Genomic DNA, 18,335 nt, shown 5'->3' with positions numbered 1-18,335 from the left:
CTAAACGGCCTTCACCTATTTTACACCTAAAGATTTTCACTGATACTAGACCCCACAGAATTGGACCCAAGTTTTAAATTCTGCTTGTGTGACACAAGCCTACATACTATTCCAGTTTTGTGATTATTACACAATAGGAGTTTTGACTTGATTTAGTAAGATGTCCCAAAAATATGCAAGGCAGAGAATCACTTTGTCATGCTTTATTTTATTAAAATAATTCTTTAGAAATTCCGTATTTACATCTTCAATAATATTAATAACAGTATAAGAAAAAAAGTGTTTAGTCACAGTTCTTACGAAACATCAGCATTACAACAAACTCGAAATATCATTGAAGAAAACCCCCCAAATCTTTCATGAGTCATTAATCCCCACAATATTCACCCCAAATCATCCTCATGATAAAGTTGCATTTTTTTTAAGAGCAGTTTGCAATTTACTATATATACATATTGCCAAACAAGAGTAGCGTAACCCAGACAGTTCAATTCATGTAGCACATTTTCTTTGACAAAGACATGAGGACATTTTGCTATGTTAATGATACCATGTGTGACTGTATTCCTCATTTAGACTATTAGCACTGTGTTACATTTAAGATCTGGAAGGTTTTGCTGGGTGATGAGCTCAAATATGCTGAATTTTGAATTCAACACAGAGAATCCTGAAAAACATACCCTAAAATGTGAAAGGGACATGTGTATTGTATAAAACTGTTGTAAACTTGATGCAAATTCAGGCCTAACTTCACATAAAAGCAGTTACCACACTGTGACACCACAATTCACCCTATGATGTCACCATGAAGTCAAAAATGCATGTCAGAGTTGTAAAATGTGCTAAAAAATAAAGTCTTTGGTGAAACAGCTTTAGAGTGATGTATACATGATGCAGGATTCAGGGCGTTACCGCTGAAAAAGTCATAGAAATCAGTTGCCCAAATGTATTACAGTGTTTAGAATGTCATGTGTAAACATGTAAAGTCATCCTGGATGAGGCTGTCATTAAAAACAAATAAATAATTCATTAGTTAGCCATGAGAAGGTATTGTCCATGAGTTCATGCTCAAGCACTGCTGGTCCAGTGTTGCCATTAAAAGTCTCCAAAGTCTCCATATGTTTACTTCCTGTCCATTATTGGGAGACAGTCCAATTCTCCTCATAGCTTCCTATCCCTTGCTGCATTTGCCTATTGGTCCCCATTACCAGTCCTCTTGATGAGGGTTGGTCCATGGGAGCTAGAGGTGGTCGTAGGCTGCAGTGGATGGTGGAGCAGTGCGGGAGGCCGAGCTATAGTAATAGGGTGAACCTGCAGGGGGCGACAGAGATAAAGGAGTTTACTATTGTGGTTTGTTTTTTCGCTTGGCTTTGATGGTGTTAGGAGGGACAATGCAATGTAAAGCAGGCTTTCTTTATCCCATCCACCACATGACAATAGCAGATGGTTCAGATGGAAATCTGCCCTGCTTGGATAGTTTGTCCCATGAATAAAGCTGCCTGTTTTGCAATCTCTCTTTTAAGGATGGATCTGCTACTTGATGGAAGAAATGTCACAGAATGTTTTGCGTTATGCATAGAATTAAGCATTTATAACACACAAGCATTAATACTGTTTATTTTCCCCTGTGTCGTTAATAACTGGTGAAATCAGCTGGGTCAAGGTGACACGAGTTCTCAGGCTAGTCAGCTCCAAGAGAGTTACTGTACACCAATGGGCGGCAGTGGGTTGAAGCCGATCTCCTGGTAATTGGGTGACTAGTTTCCATGGGGACTAGGGGAAATCATGATACATGTGACGTGACTGAAACCAAACATTTGGCTGTACATGATTTCCTGGTTGGAGTGAGGATATGTATTTGCGGATTTCCCATTGATACTCAGGGTTCATTCATTGTATCTTAGGTTCAAAGCAGTAGAATAAGGTTTAAAGTATAAACTTGACATGACATGAATGGTTTGTATTCAACATTTCAAAGGGAAGCTTTAAACAATCATTTTAACTGGAAGCTGGAACTTTTATCTACAACAATTCAGTCTGATCCGTGAGTTATATTCTGAAGACCTTCATTTTGTATTTGTTCATGAAGATCACGTTCGATCCAATCATAACATCAGCTTTATAAACAGTACAGTCCTGTGTGGAATCATACATCGTTCCAGTACACAAACAACACTGAATACAGTACATGCTTCGAATACTTATGAAAGGTGAACACCACTGACTGTGACTCACCCAAAATGCTGGAGTTGGTGAATCTCCAAGCTTCACTGTAGGAGGTGTAGGGGGAGTGAGTGTAGGTCTGGCCAGAGTAGTCTGCACCTGTAGGACAGGGAACAAAAAAACAACACATGCATCAGATGTACATTGAGACATATACACAGTAACCAACATCATTCAGTAAGAAATTCACACACTTACGTGTAGCCTATAGACAAAATTAAATTACAGTCTAGACAATATTATGCATTATATTTCTTAAAAAGACACGACTTCCTCAAAGTTTTATTTTGCCTTCATTTGAGGGTGTTTGTCCTCTTGCCAGCATCTGCTGAGACTTAGCTCATAATTCACCAACGGTTAGGGTAGCTTGTAAACCATTAATCTATGAGCCAGGTGAATGGCTGGGGGTAAAATCCCTCGACTCATTGATGCGTGTGGCTAGTCTCCACATCCTCTCTATAGCGTTTAACCCTCCCCTCCCTGTCCCTCCAAAATGGCCTCCTCTCCACTCTATCCCTCACTTCCTGCTTTAGCCTTTCTACCTTTCTCTCTGTCCTCTTTTCTTCTTCTTCTTTTTTTTACATTCCAATATCTAATTGGTAATTATGTTGGCTGGATTGAATCCCTCCGCTCCCCCCCAGACCCCCCCTTTCTGTGAGTAATTGTGTATGAACGCTTCCTCACAGCGAGCCCACCAGAAAAATAATAAATCAGACCCTCTCATTTCGCGCTTCGGAGGGCAGACTTCAAATAAAAAAGGCACATCACACACACACACACACACACACACACACACACACACACACACACACACACACACACACACACACACACACACACACACACACACAGGCACACACACACACACACACACACACACACACACACACACACACACACACACACACACACACACACACACACACACACACACACACACACACACACACACACACACACACACACACACACACACCACAGTGCTCTCTCTCCCCCTCTCTCTCTCCCTCTCACCCGGGCCCACTCTGCCACCCTGTGGCCCCCCACCCTCTCCCCGTCTGGTGGGGCCCCTGGTTCCCATGGCGATGTGTGGTCAGAGGGGCGGCGTGGGGGTGCGGGCAGCAGGGCGGAACCCCCAGCCTGTTCCCTGTACCCCCTGGGCCCTGGCTGCACCGCCGTGCAGTTCACCAGCCGAGCAGGCTACTTATTAACCACCATGCCTTCCTGTTAATCTCCAATCCTCCCTCCCAGCACTTATCTCTCCCTCTCTCACTCCCATCCTTGCTTTTTTAACGTTGGTTTTGGTCACTGCCTTACCCCAAAACATTGTTTTGTTTTGTTGTCTACATTCTTCTCAGTGGTGCTTTGTTCTCATAGCATATTCAGTTTTAGCTTTCCCCAAAGGGAAAACCCAAATGGGATCATGTTTGGGTCACAAATAAAACTATGAACTGCATTTAAGGGCCCAGTGCAGTCAAAAACATGATTTCCTGTGTTTTATATATATGAGATTGGAATAATACTGCAAAATGAATGCCCTTTAGTGTAAGAGCTGTTTGAAAAGACTGCCTGTTATGTCAAACTGTTTTGGTGGGATGGAGTTTTGGCCTTCCATGGTGGCATCACCATGCAGTAAATTAGTTAACAGACCCATAAGAAAGAAAGTTCCAAACCTCTCTGCCAATAACAGCTCATTTTCTGTTTTCCCCTCCCCACTCAAACCACTCCCAGACAGTCCTTGCAAAATTATGGCTTAAGAAATTGCTCATTGCTAAAACAATCACAGTATGGTACTTAATTGTTAACGAAAAATTATTTGATATTGAGATAAAAAGGGCTGCATTGGACCTTTACGTAAGCTCAACTGAAAGGAGAGACATCATTCATTTATTTCTCTGAAACCCCATTTGAGATGCCATAGCCTGTCTCAGTGTGAATGTCAATGGATGGGAGTCTTACCTGCTACCATGCCAGTGATGGCGGAGGATGAGTAGCCTGTCTGGCCACTGGAGGGGATGTGAGGAGGGTAGCCGGGGAGAGTGGAGCTAACCATGTCCCTTCCTGAAACAGAGAATGACAAAACAGACAATGTCAGCACTTCTCAGGAGGTGGATGTACAGATGAAAAACAAATAAATTCTTTGGCCCCCCAAAAACATGTGTCATGTATATGAAATCATGCCAGTTACCATTCCACCATAGATATTTTTTAATGTATTTATTGAACCTTTCTTTAACTAGGCAAGTCAGTTAAGAACAAATTCTTATTTACAATGATGGTCTACCCCGGCCAAACCCTAACCCGGACGACTCTGGGCCGATTGTGCGCCGCCCTATGGGACTCCCATATTCTACCATCATATACAGCAAGTGATGTTCGTGTACAGTACTGCACATGGGGTTTGGTGGTTGTGGCAGGTGACATGATAAGAGAGTGTAGTCTACCAGTATACTGTCCATATGAACCCCCTACAGGGAGTGACAATGGATGAGATGAATGCTTCATTACCTGCTATGAGAGACTGGCTGCTGAACTGGCTGTACACTGGTGCATGATGGGAGAATGAGTTGAAGGCATGGGGGAAATGGTTGGAGCTGCTGCAGCTGCTACTGATAGACACAGGGGCCTGCAGCGATTGCAGCTCCAGAAAAGCTGAGTTGGCCACCACATTCGGAGAGGGGCTTGTGCTGGTCACCTCTGGGGACATTTCCTGTTTCAGACAAAGTGGGAGGGGCTGTAGGGGGTCTGAGGTGGCACGGCCAGTGGTTCAGTGGATGGGTGAGAAAATGAAATAAAATGGAATTAACTGATATGAATGGATTAAAAATTACACAGCAGCAATAGCCTGTTAACTGATTGAAATGAATGATGAGTGAATGGGTACTACATCGTGTTTGATGTGTTTGCGAACTGCGCTGCGGATAGACATACAGCACATCATGTACATCTGTTTTAAATTAAACTTGAAAGGGTGCTTTGGGCAGCTTGTGATAATATGCCAAATTAATTGCACAACGCATCAGCAGGCACGGCAAACTAAAATGTGGCTGCACTACAGAGATAAACACCAACTGCTATGATAGCTCAGTCGGAAACCAAGATCTATAATCAGATTGATGACAACTGCAGTTGATACAGTTTAGAGTATACACGCCTAAACAGACTGCTATTACATACACAGATTATGAATGCATTATTACATTCAACATAACTGTCTTTGTGAATTGGGTCTTCAGATATGCTGATGGAAAACAATGCTCCCATGTGTCAGCGTGTTCAGTTTGTCCTCGGTTTCATCTTTAAGCTCTGATATTTGTGCAGGGTGAGAAGGCCGCATCCATCGTAAGAGTTTTACCTGCCACCACTGTGTAGCCCTGGTGCGCTGCCAGATTCCGACCAATAGCAGCACTTGATGTTGAGAGGCTGGTCTTCCCGTCTTCTAGACTGCCATTGATGAGCGAGAGAGGGTACACAGTCTGTGGAGGATAGATCGGATTAACCATTTGTGTGTAAGTGTGTGTTGCATGTGTGAAAGCCAGAGAGGGAGAGAATAAGAAATTGACAAAGAGAAAGAAAGACAAAGAGAGGGATAGAGAGAGTAATTTTGGGAGTGGAGTTAATCAGGATCCACCAGCTCTCAGTGCCAATGTGCCATGTAGGCTGCTGTACCTGCTCGGTCTTGCTAGCTGCAGCAGAGCTGAAGGAGTCTGGGGGGTAGTGGTGGCGGTCGAAGCCACAGTCCAGGTGCTGCGGTGGGAAGTGCTCTGGTCTCAGTTGCTTTCTAGGAACGCCCCCGCTGCCCTGAGAGTCCACACTGTGTCTACAGCTTTCCTGGTCACCTGAGAGAGAGAGAGAGAGAGAGAGAGAGAGAGAGAGAGAGAGAGAGAGAGAGAGAGAGAGAGAAACAGATAGAGAGACAGAGAGACAGAGAGACAGAGAGACAAAGAGAGAGAGAGAGAGGGAGAGAGAGACAGAGAGACAGAGAGACAGAGAGACAGAGACAGAGAGAGAGTGTGTCATATTGAGAAACTGCTGAATCTATTTGAGTTTGTGGGGAGGTCTCATTCAATTGGGAGAGTGAATCTTATTGAATCTAATTGAATAAAATAATCTTAAAATGTGAGAGGAAAATTTGGGATTGCACGAGAATTTGAGGGTACTTACTGTCATCATGGCTCCTCTTGCCCTCCTGGCTGGGTTGTGGTATCCCCAACAGGCCACTGATGGAGTAGGTGGAGCCCAGGGAGTCGGACTGGGGTGACTCAGGGGGAGTGACGGCTGAACTGGGGACTGACAGATAGATAGATAGATAGATAGATAGATAGATAGATAGATAGATAGATAGATAGATAGATAGATAGATAGATTAGATAGATAGATAGATAGATAGATAGATAGATAGATAGATAGATAGATAGATAGATAGATAGATAGATAGATTGATTGATTGATTGATAGACAGACAGACAGACAGACAGACAGACAGACAGACAGACAGACAGACAGACAGACAGAGGGAAATGGACCATTATTACTCCAATATTATCGTTGACCATTAGCGCTTAATCTTACGTACCATTAAGCATGGAGTTTCTTTAGGCTTAATACTGCATGATCAGATCATAATGCTGGACCTTAGTGAAGGCGTGTGTCTGTGCTTAGAGTGGGGGGAGTGTTAGCGCTTTGTTAATCACAAGGGTGGATGTGAGTGTGTGTGTGTACGTGTGTCTGTGTAGAAACTCACTGAGTATGTGTCCTGGGCTTAGGCCTTTGCCATCCAGAGGCAAATTGAATGGCTGCTGCACCTTGGTTCGGATTATTCTGGAATAAAGAGCCGGGATTAGAGAACAGTGTTAAATCTATTGAACCACTTCAGTGGGTGAACAGTGAAAACTCGTTTTCTTCTGCCCAGTCCATTTATAAACACTTGTCTTACATTACTAAAGAGATCACAATGGTTATTTTAAAGGTCCACTCTGATATGTATTGGTTTACACATAGCATAATGTAGAGGTTAGTCATTACCTGTTGATAGAGCTGACACTGGGCACGGTGTCGCTGTCACACACTCCCTCTGCCAGCAGCCTGTCTCTGATCTCCCAGGCAAACATGGTGGGGTTCTGACGTTTGTAATCTGCTATTTTATCAACCACTTTAGGAGTGGCCACCTTGGGCTTGGAGCCCCCAATCACTCCTGGCTTGATGCTGCCAGTCTCGTAGTAGCTGGAAAAGGACAGAGAGGTTTGCTACATAAGAGAGCAATATAGTGAATGTGGATGGTCATCATTTCGATTGAACAAAAATAAGTGTTTACGATACCAATTCCATACTGTATAGCGAACCCAGAATGATTAAATAATGGGAGACAGTGGTTCTTGGTCTAAGTGTCTTGAGAACCCAATGGAGGGCAATAAATAGTATAACCCCATTGTGTAAAGTTGCAAAAGTTCTATGAGGTCCTCACCGTCCCAGGATCTTGCTGACACAGCCGTGGCTGACGCGGAGCTGCCGGGAGATGTCACAGGGACGCACGCCCTGGTGGGCCATGTCCACGATGCGCTGCCGGATCACCTCCGGAAGCGGACGGCCGTTCACAAACATTCCGCCTAGTTGATTAAGACCCCCATGACCTGGGGGAGGAGGGGGGATGAAACATACATAAATGTCATGGAACCTGAGCCCACTACCACCCACGCTACCACCCACACTCAGCACTACCTCTTACAGAAGATACACACACACAGGGAGGGCTGACTGAAACGGGTTCTGAGCTGATTTTACTTGTCTTCGGGCTATTTGTTTGGTCTGAAACAGGGATTACTTAGCACCTAACATTCTTACATAGGTAGGATTATGACATACTACAGTCAGGTAGAACAAAATAGATGAATTAATGAAATAAATAAAATATTATTTAGGTGTCTATTGGCAAATGTATTTTCAGAATGCATAAAACAAATAGGATAAAAAAAGTGGGTCATTTGGATTTGTAAGAGAAGATGTAATTTAACCTGTTGGGAGAATTCAGCACAAACTAAACAAGAATGAGTGAAGTACAATATATTATTTATCTAATTTCTTCACAAAATTGTGTGTCATGAACCAAAAAATGTACATTTATTTCCTGGAATTTGTTAAAAAAGCATTGATTTCAATAAAGTTAATTTAAGTTGTTGTTTTTTTATGTTGAGGAGAGGAGACAAGCATGTCTGGCGAGTTCAAGTTTATATATAATTGATATGAACGTTGGATCATAAAACAGTTAATCAAAATATAAGTAACCCTAACCCGGGTATACTGCTCAGTAGGGCTATATAAAAAGGATGACTTCAGCGATGTGAATGATGCACATCAGAACATATTTTGTAAATGTACCATGCATAATTCATTGTTGTTTTAAAAGAGTGGTAAAAGAGGGTAACTGACCAATTAAGTCGGATCTAGCTAGAAATTTGACAGCTTCTGGTCTAGACAGCTCTGTGTATGTCTTCCACATTCTAGATGTTCTCAATCCTGGTTCTGACCTCTAGATTCCTCTCTCCGGGTTTGGGTTTCCTATGGGACACACAAGGTAGCGAGAGCAGGGTAGTCATTCCTCGCAGAGAAAGTAAGTTTATCCAAACTTTGATATAAATTAATGTCACATTAAACGTTATAATAAGGATAGATTTAGATGTGTTATTTTTGTCAGAAGTTTGGGGCCTATAAAATGGCATAATTTAGGCATATTCTAGCACGCGACGTGGAAAAACAGCTCACATGCACAATGATCCCCCATTGCCACAATTTCGATTTCAACATACCCTGAAGTGATACTGTCTAGGCTACAATTATATAGCCTAAATATCACGGTAAATTATTTGTCATCATGTTATGTTTTGGAGTTTGTTTTTCTACGATTTGGTTAGTTATTCTTTTGAAATTGTTGTATGTATGCGAGGTCAACGGGCTCCTCCTACACAGCAAAGTTCAATGTGAAACCAGCTCTTTGATTGACATGTATAACACGTTAAATAGTCTAATGGAAAAAAACATTACAATTACGCAAAAGAAAAAAAAATGTTAACCATTCGTCATTTATATATTAGACACTTTTACATTGCGAGCAAGTCGACCATTTCCAATGACTGTTTAGGTCAAATATCACTCAAATAGGCTTTCAATAACTTGATTCACCCCACACAAATGCTATAGGCTTCTCATCTCTCCACATCGATGGGCGGTTGTCGGTAGTCAGTTGGTATAATAAGGTTAGTATTCGAAATACAATATAGGGTGATGTAGGTTATATGGCAGATTTGTCTGTATTTGAACTATAGGGATTTAATGAAATAGTTACTCCTATTTGGCCTAGGCCTATAAAACTCTCATGTTTCACCACTTATACGCTCAGGATAATGCGCATATTCATTTGTAGAAGAACATCCATTCCCTTGTGTCCAGGCTGAAAATAATACCATAGGCCTGCACCAGGGAATAGGCTACATGTTCTAGTTATAGTTGGCCATTTTAACGTAAAAAAAATAAATACAAAAATCGACTTATCCTTTATGTGAGGACTTGGAAATGCAGCTGTGGAGAGGTTTGCCATGTCATTTTGAAAGTTGTCAGCAGCTACTCTGTCTTTCTATGGACTGCATCAGTGACTTTGTAAGAATCCCAATGCTTTTAATTTAACCCATTCAGCAGCTTGCTTCCCCTGGCTCTTTTTTTTCAGTTCTTTCCCAGCTTTCATTTCCACATCAAACGGAGGCCGGACGAGGCTGGGTGGGGAACAGGAGCACCATTAACGGTGCTAGCGGAGTGTGTAAAAATCTCCCCGCCAAGCTTCACCAACCTGCAGGATATTAAAGCCAAGCAACCCCAAGGGAATAAACACACGCATATACACACGCGCGCGCACACTCTCTCTTCTCTCTTTTCTGTCACACACACACACACACACATCCCTCATACTGACTTTTTATTGTAATTGCACAATTATAAGCCTATATGGTCTCCATGTATGCGCCATTTATAGATATGCCATAACTTCTTCTTTAGGTTGTTTCCCTTGAAATAATTCATCTTTATAGTTTTCCCCATCAAAGTGGATTCGAATTTATAATCCTCTGTAAAATGTAAAATTATATTGGTTCTAGGCCTCATATTTGTCACTGTCTGTAGACGGCTACCACCCGGTAACTAACTCTACCATGCACCTTTGAGGCTACATAGTCATGGAACACTGGTCACTTTAAATAATGTTTTTCACACTTCATATGTATATACCGTATTCCAGTTAATAACTTGACGTGTTTTGTAATTTAGCAGTAGTGAGTTCATACATCGCCGTACATTTTTCGTATTGGTGCCCCGTGGAAATCGAACCCATAACCATGGCATTGTAAGCCCCATGCTCTACTAACTGAGCCAACTGTACATACACGTTTCTTCAGGTATACTACATATTTTATCCATATACAGTTCATATGGTCTATACCTCCCATCACACACACATATATATATACAACAATACACAGGAATCTATATGTATGTATGATGGGATGTATAGACAATATGGACAGTATATGGATAGAATATGTAGTATATCTGGACTCCTCCTAATATTTTTCTTTTTCTTAATTATTTCTTAAATTATTTTACTTTTTAGATTTGTGTGTATTGTTGTATATTGTTAGATATTACTGCACTGTTGGAGCTAGGAACACAAGGATTTCATTATACCCGCAATAAAATCAGCTAAATATGTGTATGCTACCAACACAATTCGATTTTTGATTTGGTTTGATTTGAATTATACGGAAATATGCCTAATGTTATAGGTCTACTACAGGCCTACCGTTTTGGATGCATGTTTACGAGAACATACTCTACAATGTAACATGAGGTGCCGTCAAAACGCCTGAGGAAATATCTGCCATAAGTGTTTTGTTGTTGCTTATATTAAATAGAATATACACGAAATATTGCAGAACCTCTCACTTTCATGAAAACCATGTTGGTTCCATAATAACTTCAATAATGCAGCATTTCTGTTACACTGTTGTATCCTATACCCACTATATCCCACTTGCTCCTGCGCTTACAGGCCATAAGCTACAATTATTTATCAACCACTAATTTAGAGATCGAGCCTACATTTGACAACTTGGTTGACTATTGACTATCCTATACTCCCAGCAATTTTAAACAATATGTATTATGTCACCTTTGTATGTCACGTAATTTGATTACATCCATAAACCAACAAAAAAAAACATTGAGGTGCAATGCGGCACTATAACTTCTGAACGGTTATTGTAACCCTTGACAGAGGGTGCTATGATAACATGAAAGAAGATGGCGCGTCTGAGGCGACAAGAGGGTGTCATAATTTATGCCGCGGGGTAGACCGGGTGAAACGTAAACAAGCCATACCATTCAGCTCCCCACGATTCCATCATTAACTCGATTGAAGTGACAATGACCACGGATTGGCCCAAATCTATATCTGACAGCTAAACTAACGTCCAATTAACTTCCCAACCCCTCCACGAGAGAAGGAAAATCTATTAGTTCACCCTGGCTTTCTGTTGAATGAACACACACACGAATTATAACACCATGCTCAACGTTCAGAATTGTTGATGAATCACGGATAGTTTGCTTTCGTATAGGCCTAAATGTTACATTCATAAATGTACAAAACTTTTACAAAGACCCTGAAATGAAGGAAAATAAATCTAAAAACAATGTAGGCCTTTAAGGACAAGTGCACATTAAGTTATTCAATTAGTGATCCTTATGGCTTTCATTGATTAAGGTTATTGGCCTTCCAATCTCTACTTTGATGCATAGAGACCAATTACTGTATAAACAGCCAGGGGCGAATTCTAGAAACCATGCTAATGTGTTCTATAAAATATATTCCTACAAAACAGTCTGTTTCTGTTCATAAAGTCATTACTCAACATGAATAATGTCAATTTATTAGAATGAAACAACAAACAATATTTCAGGGTTTCCTGATTCAAGGCAGCCGTAAACCACCATTTCGTTGGTGCACAAATCCAGTTTATTATCAGCCTAATCACCCAATTACTTGAAAAGCAGTTCATTTTCATGCCATTAGAATTCCCCATGAATAATGTTAGATATTTCTACTGAAACACAACTGGAAAATATTGACAGGCACGTATTCCGTTGTCAACACCTATGTGAGCATACACTTTTGACGGCTGATTTCTGTCTAGGCAACAGGCTCCAAAATATTTAGTCATGCCTATATTACATTATTTTGCTTGCTTTGACAATTACATATTTCATATGTATGAATGATATCTTCTGTTTACCGGCCAAAATATAGCAATACGAGGGAAGGGGGTCTCAGATCTTGTGTTTTACCTCGTCCGGTGTTGTTGGACATATCTCTGAGGTCTTGGTCGTTGGGTGTCCTTGCCAAATGTAAGAGGGTCCACGCGCTCTCTCTCTCTCTCTCTCCCAGTTAATTAGATGTTTTTAGTCCATGTGGGGCCTCGCTTGGCATGAATGTGTTCCTGAGTGCACGCTTAAATGCTCTGCAAGAGGACATTGTAATAGTTAATATGGGTTTGTTATGAATATCGTGTGGTGATGTTGTGTTTCTTTAGTGTGCCTATATTATTGCCCGCGCTGCTGTTTTAAGTTGAGTCTTCCGTTCTCTCATCTCTTATCGCCCTCTTATTTTCAAAAATATATCTAGGTCTGTAATAAACCAAAACAAAAAACACTTTTCACTGCTTATCGTAGCCTATACTCCGTAGTAGGGTAGCCTTGGATATTTGTTGGGACTACTCTCTCACATTACTCAGCGAATCTAACCTGACTCGGTAGGCTAACTAAACGATCAGCCAATACACTGCTCATTGTTAATAAGCTACACATTTACAACCATTTGTTAAATATTTTAACAACCATTCACATTTGCTAAAACAGTGATGTATCACATGAATAGCCTTTCGAACATTGCTTTTACAATCTAAAGCACATAATTGGGGCAAAGAATTACCTTCGCCTTGCAGAAAAAAGGTCCGGGCAGATATCCTTATATTATTATCCAATGCTAGACCACACTGGCGAAAATGTAACCTCGGCCGGGGAGATCCAAGTCAATCGTTGATAAAGCGTCTGTTATGATGCTCTCTCAACAGTCAAGAGGTGGTGTAACTGTTTAGGATCTGCTACTAATTCTGTGCGAGGTTTTATCCAACAGATGCTCTCCGAGGCGCGCAGTGGAGACGGTGCGCGGCGGCCATTGGATGATGGAGTCGAGCGGGGTGCAGTAGAACGAAGGATGAGGTGTGGCTATTTGAAAAGAGGGTGTCACCCTTCCCAAAGCCACATGGATGACTGATTTTGTGGTTTGAGTGGCACTCCACCCAACACAGCACACTGACTGAGCAAAACAGCAACGTTTACGGAAACACTCGTCAAGGAGCGGGTTTGTTTTCATTCACCCCCAGCGACAGCTTCGCTTTGATTAGATTGTGTACAAGATGTGACACGATTTCCGGGCGTCTGTGAATTCAGGTTCATTTGGAGTACACTGTTTTCACACACAATTTGGTAGGTCCTACTTGATTTGTTGTGATCTGTCACAATTTCTGCTATCACAAAACAGGTATAGGCCTATGTCCCCTTATTTGAGTGATAAAATGATGACTAAATAGGCCTATACCATGTCAGGGACATGGGTGTATGGCCTATATATTGAAGATGTTTAAATCATAAAATTGAAGTACATCAGATATAGTGTATTACATAGACCTACTTAAAGTCATAATTGAAGTATATCTAAGCTAGCTTATTATTTCGTTTCAGGGGACGGAATTAAATTACAATGACAAAATAATGGATGAAATAAAAGGTTGCATAGGCTATTGTTAATATTTTATTACTTTTTACACAACTTTCAACCAATTAAATATGGCTCAAATAGGCTCTGGTTGCCCATAATCATTTAGCTTGCATTATTACGTTTTGCACATTAATAGCCAACATGTCTGTTCCAATATAATTGCTTATTGTCTTTGTTAGAATAGCCTTTTTCAATTGTGTTTTTATTACTATTTGCATATTATTATTATTATAATAATTATTACATTATAACTGTTTTTATTCAGTTGTTACACATTGGTAGATGCAAAGGTAAATCCCATACAACATTTCCTATTCTTCAACATTATCGCCACCGTCAGTCAAAAAAAACAACTACTCGGTACTTGATATGAGATGACATGATTCTATTACCTTTCAGCCACTTGCCCTTAGATTGCTTTCTATGGTTGTTTGTGTCGTTGTAGGTCAGACAGTGTTACATGGATTGTGTTCTATCCCTCTAAGCACCTGAGCAAAGCCTACTATCCTGTTCGTCTCTTCAGTTACCATCAAGAAGCGCTGTAAATGCCAATGCTTCATTTCTAATGGTCTCTTACATAATACTCGTCTATAGACAGGTCTTTAGGGTCAAACCAGTGAAAGTGCATATCCAGTTTACATTGTTCAGACATTACGTCTGAAAATCCCACGTCTGTTCTATTGTAAACATGTTGGTTATGATATATAGCCAAAGCGTTCTGATTTTGTGTATTGAATGCCTTAGTTTATTTGACCCGTTCACCACTTAATCGAAGTGAGTGCGCTCCATGAAATATGCGCGTGGTTCTTCGCAACAGGGTGTCGGTGTCCCTCTGCGTTCCAACACTGTTAATGTTGTTCTCATGAGCTTGTAAAACAAACACAACACCACTAATGACTCTCGTTTATGGCCCCATGTCTCCTAACATGGCCACAGTGTCGTCTGCCCAGCAGAAAGTACGGGCTATTTAACCATATGGCTCGTGGCACCAATTTACAGTTGTTTTACAATTTTGCCAGTTGAAAACATGGCAAAATTGAGTAGTCAAAAATGCAACATTTTGCCATGGAAATTGTTTGGAAAGAGTAGGTCCTTCAAAACAATCTAATAGAAACTTCGATTGACCTAGGCCTGTTAGTTGCGAGATTAGGCTACGACCTATAGGCAAGGAAGATAGAAGAAGGGGACCCTTGTGCGCCCCAAACAATTTAACATCATTGGTCAATGCACCTCAATTCCTTATCTCGTTAGGCTACAATTGCTGAAGTCATTCTCCATCTTCCCTGGCCCGCGGTGCAATGTAAATACCATTACATCAGTGCCGCTCCGGGACAAAAGGGCGAGTGTTTTGAAATAAAAAAAACTGTCGAGGGACTAAAGCGAAACATAACATTAGATGGTAGTAGAGAATTCCTCTATAAAGTGGAGAGAGAGAGCGCGAAGGGCAATTGCCTGGGGAGGGGAGAGATGGAGAGGAAGAAAGAGGAGAGACAGAGGTTATCGAGAGTTTAACAGGGGATTAAAACTTCTAGATGGGTATGTAGATCAGAGGTGTAAATTGTAATAATGTTTAATTTCAGGAGTTTTGTTATGTGGCTTGCTTTGAGGCAAACTGGCCGCATGAATATACACCCAATCAGATGACTGGGTCATAGGGTACCCATTAATAATAATTATTATAAAAAATATAGTATGTTAATCTTTATTAGTCTACCTTTGAAACTGTTAAAATAATTATATGCCCCCCCCCCTATCCTCCTAGCCCATTTTGGTACATCATTCCAGCTCTTCCTAGTAGTCCTAATATTATAGTGATGATGATGATGATGAAGATGAGAAGATGAGAAGAGGAGGAAGAAATAGAAAAAGAAGAAATAACATAATTAGGCCTCCATCAATTTAATAACTACATCGACCATTATGATGGGGATATTCATGTTGTGTGTATTGTCAAAACTTCGTTCAATAACTATGATGAATTATTCACCTAAAATAATCTGTTATATTTCCAATAATCTCATAACTCCTTTGACAATTAAACAGTGCGACTGCATAGTTATCATGAGGCTCTGCAATACAAACATACACATGGAGAGCGTCGCTCTGCGGGGAATACAATAGGCCTATATATATAGTTTCTAAACTTTTTGTAAGTAGTCTATAGTCATCTATAATCATATCGAAATAAAACCTGAAATATTCGAATAAAGAATATAGCATATGCAATGAATCTGGTTTTAGATAAACTCGTAGACAGTTTCTGAAAGGATTCTTCACCCAGGCCATATCAACAAGACAGTTTAATTTGCAACTTGATTGATTATTAATAACCCCTACTTCCATTGTTCTGCGAGATTTTATAAAGACAACCCGCAGATGGTTTTTCAGGTCTGCACATCATGTACAGTGCATGCCCTGCAGTTCAGAACCACTCTCAGATTTGGTTGTCAACATGCAATGGAGAAAAGCATTTCGCCAGAGGATATTCTCAAGCTCTTATGCGATTTGACTCTAGAATGGACCGACACAATAAACTTAGCGCTCCGGTGGAGCCAGTTAATACAAAGTAAAATGAAAATCTGAAGAAAGAACCATACATTGATCAAAGAAAAATACATCTTTATAACAGTTGTAGGATATGAGCACAGCCCACCTTCAGCAAAAATGCTAAAAAAACATTGCTTGCAAAAGAATAACGTCTCCTCAGTCCAAAGTTGCTGTGATTTTTCTCAATGAAAACAGTTACTATGGCTATAGCCTACTTTCTTTAAATGCATGTTTTTAAATGAATGGCTCAACGACTACGAGCCTACCACCGTTTTCAGATTGGACGAAGTAGTGCTCTTGAAATATTGTTGCTTTATCTCGACAGGTATAGCATCAATGATCACACAAAGTTAAACGAAGAAGCATCAATGTCTATGTTTTAATCGTAATAATTAATTAATATTTTAACAGTAACATTTCACCACTGCCAGAATAATTAACGCTTTCTGAATTTCAATCACAACTATTCTTTCTGTTGTGCTACTTTTCTTTGAGGGCAATATTGAATTACTTTTCTGTACAAAAATCTAACATGGATAGGCCTACAATACCTATATAAAAATCGCTCACTTACATACGTGATACTCTGTGACTTTTTTAAGGGCATGAGGCCAAAGAAGATGCACGCCCCAAATGTGTCGGGTGTGTCTTGTTGATGGTTGAGAATTTGCAACGGGGGTCTCCGGATTAAGCTTCCCCGACCAACTCTGGACCGGCAACAAAGTTCAGACCCCGGGGTGACAGGTGCAAACCAGAGGGCAAAGGTTTGGAAAAGCAGGATCAATTCTGGTCCAAAAGAGAAGCTACAAATATACAATGAAACCGATTCACAAATGACGGGCCTATATAGGCTACCATAATATCAGGCCTGTGCTTTTCAAATGAAGTGTATCATAAGTGCATTGGATTGTAGCCTCAAGCAATACAATTAAAATTCCATAATAACAAAATATTTTTTCACGTATTAGGGCTAACCTTTCTTAAGCTTGACACTTTACACCGGTAAAAGGCATGTTGTACACCATGCAACTCAGCTGAGCTATTTGTCACTGGAGAAGGATTTTGAGAGACCATAAAGGGAACACCACGAAGTAGACTACTGAAAATTATATATTTTTCAAATATAGACTATGTCATGACAACTGATAAACCTAAGAGGCCCGACATTTAATCGGTGTAAATTATAAAAATTCAAATATGAATTTTCTATTGGGCTTGGCAAATGCTCAGCCTATACTAATAGGCGTACACATTTTTATAATTTTCGTAGTGTCCACACTGCATAGGTCTAAAAGACAGCCCACAAAATAAGAATAGACCGAACTGTATCGAGAGAGTTGGCTAAAGAACAGGCCAGATTCAGTTGATAGACATAGCTTATAGGCTGTTTTTTCTCATACCACCAACATTGTCACCAAAATTGTCATTTTTCTGACTTAACTTTCCGTTGTGAAATTCTTGTCAAACTATTTTACAAAAACTAAACGACCGTTTTGTCTTGTCGTAATCTCCCCACCTGCAGAGGTGGGTGCGAAGTGAAGAAAAAGTGAATTTGCGTGCACGCGCGTTTCCCGTCCCGGTCTCTGCGTGATGCATTGCCTCCACTTGCTCCACGAGGCTCCGCTTGTCACTCCGCATGCTCTGCAAGATGAATGGGCTCATGTTAAAGCCCACTTTATAGCAACTT

At 40.7% G+C, this 18,335-nt stretch overlaps 1 protein-coding gene across 2 annotated transcripts; it reads right to left on the bottom strand.

Moving 5' to 3' along the window:
• Positions 1-265: 265 nt before the first annotated feature.
• pax8 (paired box 8) lies at positions 266-12,631 on the bottom strand. 2 transcript variants are annotated; one of them, XM_064943796.1, is made up of 11 exons: positions 12,610-12,631; positions 7,688-7,853; positions 7,249-7,446; positions 6,968-7,044; positions 6,388-6,513; positions 5,893-6,062; positions 5,579-5,699; positions 4,732-4,968; positions 4,183-4,284; positions 2,236-2,322; positions 266-1,311 (listed from the first exon to the last, which is right to left on the bottom strand). In XM_064943796.1, the coding sequence occupies exons 1-11, from the start codon at positions 12,629-12,631 to the stop codon at positions 1,241-1,243; spliced, it is 1,377 nt and encodes a 458-aa protein (XP_064799868.1). In that variant the 3' UTR covers positions 266-1,240. The 2 variants fall into 2 exon arrangements, with proteins under 2 accessions (XP_064799868.1, XP_064799867.1); XM_064943795.1 differs by lacking the exon at positions 12,610-12,631 and adding an exon at positions 8,650-8,719.
• Positions 12,632-18,335: the final 5,704 nt, after the last annotated feature.

This window comes from Oncorhynchus masou, chromosome 28 (assembly GCF_036934945.1).
Source record: "Oncorhynchus masou masou isolate Uvic2021 chromosome 28, UVic_Omas_1.1, whole genome shotgun sequence".
Taxonomy (NCBI): domain Eukaryota; kingdom Metazoa; phylum Chordata; class Actinopteri; order Salmoniformes; family Salmonidae; genus Oncorhynchus; species Oncorhynchus masou.
The sequence above is the reverse complement of the archived record's forward strand: the minus strand, read 5'-3'. Positions and strand labels throughout refer to the sequence as shown.

Excerpts from the sequence above, each read along its gene's own strand:
- pax8 (XM_064943795.1), bottom strand. The coding sequence starts at position 8,719 with ATGTGGAAGACATACACAGAGCTGTCTAGACCAGAAGCTGTCAAATTT. Across the intron at positions 6,514-6,967 it reads AAGCCCAGGACACATACTCA|TCCCCAGTTCAGCCGTCACT; the intron begins GTGAGTTTCTAC and ends TCTATCTGTCAG. Across the intron at positions 6,063-6,387 it reads CAAGAGGAGCCATGATGACA|GTGACCAGGAAAGCTGTAGA; the intron begins GTAAGTACCCTC and ends TCTCTCTCTCAG.